Genomic DNA, 10,555 nt, shown 5'->3' on the forward strand with positions numbered 1-10,555 from the left:
TCCGCCCTAAATACAGCTCAGAAACAGCATTATTAGACTTAAAAAGACAGATGGATACTGTTAGAGACTCAGGCAACATAGCCGTCCGACTGCTCAATCTCTCTTTGGCCTTTGACCTTATTGATCACAACGCACTTTGCCAGCACCTAACCCAACACTTCTGTTTCTCACATGAAGCCACAGATTGGATTCAATCCTTTCTCGGTGGTAAGACTACTCGAGTGGCCATAGGGAACAAGGTGGCTGACGCGATCCCAGCTACACTAGGTGCACCACAAGGGTCCTGCCTCTCGCCCACCCAGCCTCTATAACACCTATACTAAACCCCTTTTCGAAATCCTTGAGGCCATTGACATCTTTTATACCAACTTTGCGGATGACACTCAAGTTCTCGTCCAGCTCTCTGGTGATTATGTTGCTGACACTACCAAAATCAATGTAGTGTACAGCACCATCCAAAATTGCATGGCTCCTCACAACCTCTGCATAAAGAAAACTGAGCTTCTCATTATTGGCTCACAGCACCAGATCAAACACCTCGATCCCACCTTCTCCCCCTTCTACATTGATGGTACACCCATTCTGGTCTCAAAGCAAATAAAGACAATAGAAGTCTACCTAGAATCCGATCTCTCCATGAACAGACAAATCAATGCCCTATCATCATTGTACCGCCTACACATCGACACTCATTGGGACTCATTACAAGGTCGGCGGTAAGGGGTTAACGGTAAAGGTAAGGGTGTTGTTGCCGTTAACCCCTTACCACCGCATTACGAGGTCCCCAGGGAGCCATTAGCGGGCCCGTTATTAGCTCCATCCCCATTCCCATTGAACCCTATGAGGGCTCGAATGGGAATGGGGAATGGTTCTTAGAATGGGGACTTAACGGGTCCTCCAAGGTTGGAATGACCCGGTAAGTCCCTATTCCGAGAACCCGGACCCGGAATACGGTAAGGGGGAAGCCATGGTGCTAACAGCACCATGGCTACCTCCAACCTCGTAATGAGGCCCATTGCACTGAGCAGCCAATAAATTGCATTACTCTTGCTAGAGCTCTCATACTGTCAAAACTAGATTACTGTAATGTACTACTCACAGGAACCTCTAAAACAAACTCCAACTGCTTCAAAAGAAAGCACTACACGCCACCCTCGCCCTCAAAAGATCTGACCACATCTCTGCCACAAGATGTGAAGCACACTGCCTCCCTGTCAAAGCCTGAGTGGACTTCAAAACGCTAACCATCACCCAACACTGTGTACATAGACACGCCCCAATACCTAAAATATTGTATCATTCAATCTATCCCCACATGCCTTCTTAGATCCAGTGCCAGTGTATCGCTGATCACCCCCTGTTTCAAGAAAATAGGAGCAGGCAGTGCTAGCTTCTGCGTCACAGCTCCTACACCCTGGAGTGCTCTTCCAGCACATATTTGCAATAAACTGTCAATAAAAATGTACTAAAACCTGGCTGTTCGACAAGTATGAATAACAATCTGTTTTGTTCTCAATTGTCATATCTGAACAGTCAATCACATGTCATTGATATGTTTCCCACTCTTTTGTAACATGTTTCTAACAAGGTACTAACACCGTGATACCCTTTGTTTTGGACGTTGTCACAAATGCATAAATAAAATAAAGTCATAACTGATTTTCATGGACGCCTCTGTGCAGATTTATCTCTAAATGTAATGCCTGGTCGATTTCACAGGGCGGCTCTGAGACTACATAGTTATGCAGCCACAAATCTTTAGAAGTCATGTACTTGTCAACCTGGTGAACAGTGACCCTTGCATGGCAGGTCCTTCATCTGGGTGGAGGCCAGAAAGCCTTTCGCTTTGATGCTCATGAAAATGGTTAGCACATTTCCTACAGTTCAGGAAATCACCCTGGGCAGCTAGCTAGGAACTGGTGTTCACTAGGGGGCTGGATACCAGAGACCTTTTGAAGTAGGCAGACAGAGAAATGGAGTTGAGTAAGAATAGCCTGGGAGAAAAGTAGAGACCCTAGAAGGCTTTCAACATCTTGGATCTTGCTGTGGTTGCCCAAAGCCCCTGCCCCTCCTCACATCCTGCAGACAGAGCATGTTGGGTATGATGTCAAAGGGCAACGTACATTTGTCACAGCAGCCCTGAATGGAGCTCTCACAGAAGGCCAGAAGAGAGCCAATCAGATTTGGAATTTTGAATAAATAGGGAGGAGGGGCATAGACATTTTCCTTAGCTGATTCATGTTTGGAATCTGAAAGAATAATGATTCGCCTGGAATTCTGTTGGGAGTACAGTCTGCTCCAAAGGTTTCTGCCACACAAATGAAGACAGAGACCCCCAAGGAAGAGGAAAGCTCTTTCCCCTTGTCGTTCCTGAAGAACATTGGGGGTGACCATCTGGCCGGGCATGGTACTGCAGCTGAGACACTGGTACACAGGACCTGCTCACGGGAGGTGACAGGACCCTGCAAGTGCTGTCTACAAGCCTTCCTGGTTAGGAAGCGTAGAAGAAAGGACTAACCTTGCCCTTGAGACCCTACACAGGCTCTCCCAGAACCCAAAGAACTGGTGAAGCAACCACTGGCTCTCCTTGTATCAACAAACTGCCTCAATGCTGATTTGGGAACCTTTAACTTTGTCCAAGCTGCTTGAAGGGAGCCGCCAAAGACATCCCCGATTGATTTTCACTGGACACTGATGCATATGCTTCATCATCTCCAATTTTGAGACCCACCAAGTCTTCTAGCCTTCCCGCTCCTACGACGCCAGCATGGTTACCAACTTCTTCTCTCTCCAACCCGATGCCAATGCAGGACCACAAAGCAGTGTTGAGCCATTCGTACTGCCTTGTCGCGGAAAGCAAGTCTCCACCTTTGATTCCCGGTTCAAATCCGAAAAGCCTGGTTCAATGCTGTTGAACCCAAAAAGAAAAGAACTAAAAAGGTATTTGAAGTGGTCTTAACATTGCTGTGCAAAATATCTAACTGCTCCATCTTAAATGACTCCCGTGACTTTTCAGCCCCCTTCTTTATCTTTTTATAAAGACATCTAATTAGAGACATTGCTGCTGAGCTATTGCCTGTGTATGCAAAACCCTGAGTGCCCTTTCCCTATAAAACCTGCATTATCTATGTTCTCTCCAACAAAGTTGGGTGTTTAGCCATTTTAATTAATTGTGTGACTTTGTATGTGATTAAAGGTTCTTATACTTCTATAACTTTGATTGTAGATTATTTTACTTTGGGTCTTTGTACTAATGCTGTTTGGGTCACTGCAGTGCCATTTTACACCTCTTCTTGGAGTATACCCTGCCCTTGGCCCACCTTACCAAAAGAGGTGGAGGTGTACTATTGTGTGATGCCTTGTTTACCTTTATGATTGGGATCATTGGTGGTTTAGTAGTAGTGTGGGGCTGAGTCGGAAATTGAGTTATAACTCATCCCCATGTTCTTCTGCAGAGAAGCAGTCAATACGTCACAGAAATATATTCTCTAAAAGATGTGTCTGCTACCATGGGTTCATTTTTAAAACGTTCAATCTAGGTCTACTCTTAAGTATACTGAATGGCAAAGATTATTCGTTTTAATACTTTATAAACCTTAGTTCTCCTTCTTATTAAATTGACATATAAAAACATGTACAATTTATTTTGATTAACTAATAATGTTACGCACAGCATGAATAACAACCAGATGGATGCATAGTTATAAAGGTACACCTGAGTTGTGTCCAAGGACCTCATCATGGGGCTGGCGGTATCCCAGTGATAATAGGCTGGAATACCGCCATTGGAAATAGCGCTACCGCTACTCAGTCCAGCACTATTAGTGCCAGATCACGAGTGGCGGTTGGGCGTTTAGTGCCTGTTCCCCATTGGGTCCATTGAACCCAATGGAGTTGGGGGGGTGTTTTTACCACCTGCGGTAATTGCGCCAGCTGTAATAGCACCAGAAATTGGCAGAAAGCAGGATTTTTACCTCCAGCAAAAATATGGAGGCAAAACGCCTAACTTTCTGCTCAACTCATGATTGGGCAAACCCTTAAATGTGGCGGTAATAGCATTGCCACCACTTTTAAGGGCTAAGGCCCAACTAGTGATGAGGCCCCAAGTCTTGAAAGGAGTTACAACTACATGGCACTTGCCACAGATCGTAAGTTAAGATGTTCATGTTTTCCTTAAAGGTAATAGCTGGACAAAAGTAGGTTTGCTTAGGTGAAGCATTCATTTTAGAGATAATAATATAAAGTCCTCCAAAAAGATAGGCCGAAAAGCCTGAAAGCAGCTGTGTCAGGCTGGAGTGGCGCTAAACTGCTGGTCTAACCTAGGGTGGAAGGAGATAATGGGATAGGTAAAGGCAGTGGTGGACTGGCCGAGAGGGAACTCTGGAGATTTCCCGGTAGGCCTTTGTACCCTGGACATCTCGTGTGGGATATTTCCAAATGTTCCTATAGGAAAAGGGTTTGGCTTGCTGAAAATGTGTAATGTGGGGCCGCTTTCAAAATGATTTCTAGGGGCCCCTTTTGGTTCCCAGTCCACCCTTGGCTAAAGGACGGCACCACTCATCGTAAGAACGTAAATTCCTATATATTATGCTATTTATCTCATGTTACGGAACAAAATGGTAAAATAAGCCCTTGGTACAAGGGTGTATGTAATACAGCAAAAAGGTTCAGAGTTCTCTCTGGACCAACCATATCCTCTCACACCTTAATTCAGCAAAATGTTATCCCAGTTCCTGTGTGTTTAATATAACCCATTACAATGTCATTAATTATGTCTCTCAATCATATACTTCAGAATGAATTTCATAACTCCGTTCTTTTATTCCATTATGAAATGGATTGAGCTCTCAGTGGGGGTCATTACAAGTCTGTTGGTCTGGAAATAAGGGTGCCGGTAGCAACGTACCGGCCCCCTTTCCAGACCGGAAGACAACAGTTGCCATGGAAGCACCTGCACTGTTACTAACGGTGCCGATGCTTCCGAGTCCTCATTCCCATGGAGTTCTACAGGACTGGGGACTAACATTGTCTGCCGCCTCATATCCCGGGTTGCCAGGACTTGTAATGTCCCGGTGGCACCGGGATCATAGGTGGCGGAAATGGTGTTACAATCCGGCGGCAACCCGCTGGTAGCACCTGCAGGTTACCGCCTGACTTGTTATGACCCCCAGTGTGTCAATTAGCCAATACATTTCAGAAGGTCCGTTTTTAGGGCTGAACACACTATGCAAATTTGCAACAGATTATATTCAATAACTCTGAACCTGTGGAACGAGATAATGTCACTGATATGTTTGACCCTCTTTTGGAAGTATGTTGTTTCGGAGATGTAATGATTTTGGTGCAGCATTTAATGGGGGTTCTCAGCTCTTTCCAAATTTTAAGATTCCTTATGGGGTTTGTTTTGGGCTGCGGCAATCCACTTTTGGAGACAAAACTTTCTTTGCTTTGCTTTTAGTACTCTAGAACATTAGCCTTACCTTTTCTGTGTCCACTTTTGCACCACTTGGGTTCAAGCATCCTGTTACCCCTCTTGAGGCGCGAACGTTCTCAGTCATACTACTTATTACTTTTACATGAGTGTTCAGAGATTTTGCGAATGGTGTGTGCATGGATATCCAATATTCTTATGATATCTTCTTATGAGTTCTTTAAGATGGTGTTTGGTGGAGGGTTCTCTGCTGCAGTGGACATGTAAGTTTGGAGACATGCACAGAGATCAAAGTCATACATCTGAATAGGATGGCATCATCTCCCATTTAGGAATTTACCAATATATCTGGGAAGCTTGGCGGGGTTCAAACGATGGTCTGTTGTCTGTCAGAAGGAGGTAGGAGAATAACATTGCGTATTTGGAAGGTTCAGAATATCGACTTGATCTAGCAAAAGTTGACAAATTGTATTGTTGGTTGATGGACAATGAATCCAAACGTTAAGGCAGCATTTCCAGGGGGACTGCAAATGATTGATGTGATTATAGTAGTGTTCCAAACAAAGGTACATAGGCTAACCCTTCAAAGGTTAACGTCTGATTGATGGGAATCTGCAACTTTTTAAGGTGAGCCACAGGAATAAGGATATATTGCTCACTAGGATTTTGGAACCCCCACAGAGGATAATGACCATAAAAGTAGTATAATTGTCAGTGTACCAGGTTTCTGTCATGGTGAGGATACCCAAGTCTTCAAGAAAGCCATGGCTGTTTGACACATGCTTGGTTGTCAATCTGGTCTTTTAGGCATACATTATGGTTTTAGGATCATAGGTAAAGGACTTACAAAGGAGATATGGCATAATACTGAGTGGTGGAAGAGAATGTGCTATTTTCTGATTGAAGTTGTTCTACACTCTTCCTATTGGAGAAAGTGACCCCTGAGGGATATGGGGTCAGGGTTCTGCATTAGCATCCCGGAACTGATGTGAACATAGATTATGGATGGAGGAGGCAATGGATGGAATAATTGAATCAAAAGCCACATGTTTTTAGGGGTGTCCTTGACCACAATAGTACATTTAGAGTTGATCTTAACTGATGTATACAGAATGTGATAATAGCATTAGGAAACCGACTACTAATGAAGGCAATAGGGGAGGGATATAGGCCACATAACACCGGCATGATGAGAGTAAGAGAATTTCTGTGTTTTCGTTCTTGTTGCTGTGAAAATAAGTAGAAGGGAGAATGCATACTAGAAAGTTTCCATTGCATGCCAGATAAATGAGGAAGCATATCGTTGAAAGATGGAGCCATGTGATCAGGTACAGTAGCATTACCTGCTCTTGAAGGACACTTATTGGGATCTGATTGTCATCGGATCATGATACCATTTCCTCCACCTGCTTCCCTCGCACTGCTACATGATCACAAGGCTCCCCTTAGTCCGTCTACCTTGCCCTCCAACCCTCCACATTGTTTCCTCCTCCCCCGCATCTACAGCACTCGGTTTAGCTATATTTCTGCTTCGTAAGACTGAATAAATACATAGACATGGATGGTGATTGTCCTCTTTCGTGCCCTCTCTGTCTTGCATCAGGCGTGATCTCCAGGAATTTGGGGTGAAAGTCTCCATTGTGGAACCTGGCTGCTTCAACACTGGCGTTTCCACGAGACCCATCGTAGAGAGGAGCCTACAGCCTTTGTGGGCTCGGCTGCCAAAGGAGGTGAAGGAGAGCTATGGAGAGCAGTTCTTCAACATATGTAAGTTCCTCACATGGCTGGCAATTCAAATCGCAGAGGTCTCTGTAAAGTCATCTGAATAACTGACTATCCTAACCCAGGCACTCATGCACTATCACACCTGGTCTCATTGAGCCAGGTGTGTATTGACCATTACCAACATCAAGTAAAGTCAAAACCTTAAGGTTTGAATTGGAAAAAAGGTAGAAATATTAGCAAGCAATCAGCAGATAGCCAGATAGCCATGTAAGGCAATCGTCCAAACTTATATAGAGGTTGGAACCCCAAGTCCCAGGCTTAAGGTGGAAAACATTATGGTATGATAATCTGCACAGGAATGTTAAGACCCCTTTACGATCCAAGGGAGTGAGGTATGAGTGCGGACTGCCTCTTCCTGTGCCCCACTATCGGATATTGCCGTTCATCTTTCCGAGGACAGACGGATGAATACAATGGCTCTTTGTTAACTTCTATGAGCATGACATGGAACTATTGATGATGCAGTTAAACAGTAAACACCACAGAACCCTGTAAATGTGATGGGGCAAACTTTCCCACCTCCATGTTGGAAACCTAACTGTAAGATTCTGTGCCAATGGGGCTGGACACTGATTGGACATCCCCTGGTGAAAACTCCAGCATACTGCCCACTGATTGGTCACCCCCTCGAACCCTAGCACATTTAAACCAAGCTGAAGAAAGTTGGCCATTTCCTCAATCCACTAATGTATTACATCATAAACAATTCTCTCATTATATTATTCATAAATATGCGTGTGATAGTAAATTAAGTGCATTACATAATACATTTCATATTCATTTCTTACAAAAATAAAACAGTGACTGCAGGATTTGGTGCACTGGTTTATATTGACAGTACCCTGTCAAATGGATTATAGAACAGCAGAGTTAGAATTGCACACAGGATAGAATAGCAGAGTGAGTGCAGTGGGATAGAATGACTGAGTTAGTGTTGTATGTAAAATAGAATCACACAAGTATTACTGTAGGATAGAATAGCAGAGTTAGCGCTGTATTCAAAACAGCAATTGTAGATGTAGGACACTCTAGAGTAGATGTAGTATTGAAGTAGGATACATTAGCACAATTAGTGCTGGGGAATAGGATGGTCCGAGTAGTGCTGCAAATAAAACAGAATCAGAGATGTGTTACTGCAAAAGAATAGTAAAGTTAGTGCTGTAAACAAGATAACCATTGCATAGCTAATGCTTTAGAGAACAGGAGAGGTAGCATTGCAGACAGGATCGGAAAGTGTAGTCAGTGCAGTGAGATAGATAAGTGGAGAGTACAGTGCTATAAAAGTGCAGGGTGTCATGGTGTACTACACTCTCTAATCTACTGTCACCTTCTCCACTTAGACTGCAAAAACCTTGTGGACCTGTCAACCACGGGCAGCAACAACTTGAATCTGGTGGTGGACGCGATTCAGCACGGTATCACGGCAGTACACCCACGGACGCGCTACTCCCCAGGCTGGGACTGCAAGTTCTTCTATATCCCCTTCTCCTATTTTCCGAGTATTCTTGTGGATTACGTGCTTGCCCGCTCATCCCCAAGGCCGGCGATGAGTAGCCACACCCATTTAGCGTCTTGGGAAAAGGCTGATAGCATAGTCACATGTGGCCAGGAGTGTAGGAGATACTACAATTCTGGGAGGGAACAATGAAATGTCTTGAGGCGCTTCCATTTGCAGCAGGTCCAAATTTCGTAGTCTTTTATGCCTTGATAAATAGGTATATAGCAGCATTCATTTAAGTAAACGCCAACTTATGGCACTGCTTTCAGGTTTCCAAATGGTGTGTTTGCACTCAAGCCATACCAGAAACGCATCCTCTCCAACTCAACATATTGGGACTCATTACGAGTTTGGAGGTAGCCATGCTGCTATTAGCGCCATGGCTGCCTCCAAAATCATGTCCGGGTCCGGGGTCTGTGAATGAGGAATTACTGGGTCATTCCAACCTTGGAGGACCCGGTATTTCCTCATTCACAAAACCAATCCCAATTCCCATTTGAGCCCCCATAGGGCTCAATGGGAATGGGGATGGAGCTAATAACGGACCCGTTAATAACGGGCCCGTTATTAGCTCCTTGGTCCCCTTGCGGGACCCGCTAAGGAAGTCTGGTCTGACCAGACGTTCTGTGTGGGTCCCGCAAGGGAACCTCGTAATAGGGAGGAATGGGTTTACTGGCACCATTACCGGTGCCGGTAAACCCATTCCTCCAACCTCGTAATGAGGCCCATTAGGTTTATGTTAATACCATTCTCATGCATGCAGAAAATTACCAGCAACATGCCAGCTTGGGGTGACTGCAGAGAGATTCCCAGATTCCCACCTTAGTAAGTCCGAATAGTGCAATTCAAAGGCACATGGTTGGAGGCAGGTCAATTTCCCCCCTCCCTTCTGTGTTTATCTTTTTTTATTTCCATTGTTTATCTTTTATGATTTTGCCTAAATTGTTTGTCCACTTGTAAATTGTGTTTTTATCCCCCCTAGGATAACGATAATCTTTTTCAAACATGATTATTGTGAGAAACAAAATGTTAATTGAATATAACCGTATGTATGTTTTATTGCTATAATATATCATCCTTGAAAATTACCTGTTCAGGTCGAAAACACGTTTTGGCTGAGACACAGCTTGTTAGTGTGGAGACTAAGACATAACTGGTTACTGTGGAAGATACCAATACATTGCTAATATTACGAGATATTCTGGATGTCTTATGTTATCTTATAGTGGTGGGGCACATTGACCAGAACACCCCTTCACCTAGTATCTTTGCCAGTATCGTATTGGGTTTCGACACACCTGTGTTCAGACCCATGCTGACCGGCCAACTGATGAATTCACATAATTTCATAGCAGATGATATGGTGTTGCTCATTCCTGCAGGAGCCCATTGTGTCCATCCTACTATAGGTGTCTTACAGGGTTGGCAAACAAGGGGCACGTACCCTGGGTGCCCACCTGGCTGCATTATGAACGAATGATGGTCACACAGTGCACTCCTTATTAATATCCTTTGAATAGAGAGCTTATTAAAGATACAAAGTGACCAGGTATGTAACATCGGGTGCAGGGGAGAAGACACAGTCCTGGAACCCATCACTTTTTTGGTTATAGTCTGTCTCCCTATGTGAGAGAGGGTATTCCCAGGCGTGGGTCCATTGCTCACTTTGCCATAAGGAACCAAGCTGCACCTCACTGAGGAGGCCCAACAAGGCCAAACCATGTCTAGGGTTGCTTGTGTTTCCGTACAGAGGGGACATGGCTTGTCAGGCTGGGCTGCTCCCATTGGTGACATCATCTGACTAATTTGCATATGGCTGGACCCCTTTTGCAATGGCGCAG

At 44.4% G+C, this 10,555-nt stretch overlaps 1 protein-coding gene across 3 annotated transcripts in view; it reads left to right on the top strand.

Annotated features, from left to right (window-relative positions):
- The window catches only part of LOC138582304 (retinol dehydrogenase 7-like), a 268,937-nt gene extending 259,026 nt beyond the window's left edge, over nucleotides 1–9,911 (top strand). For all 3 annotated transcript variants that reach the window (XM_069653466.1, XM_069653468.1, XM_069653467.1), the window contains 2 exons: nucleotides 7,035–7,198; nucleotides 8,557–9,911. In XM_069653466.1, coding sequence (XP_069509567.1) covers nucleotides 7,035–7,198; nucleotides 8,557–8,864 — 472 coding nt within the window. In that variant the 3' untranslated portion in view covers nucleotides 8,865–9,911. The remainder of the gene's footprint in view (nucleotides 1–7,034; nucleotides 7,199–8,556) is intronic.
- Nucleotides 9,912–10,555: the final 644 nt, after the last annotated feature.

The sequence above is a fragment of the Ambystoma mexicanum genome, chromosome 3q, assembly GCF_040938575.1.
Source record: "Ambystoma mexicanum isolate Mex_15411 chromosome 3q, UKY_AmexF1_1, whole genome shotgun sequence".
Classification (NCBI taxonomy): Eukaryota; Metazoa; Chordata; class Amphibia; order Caudata; family Ambystomatidae; genus Ambystoma; species Ambystoma mexicanum.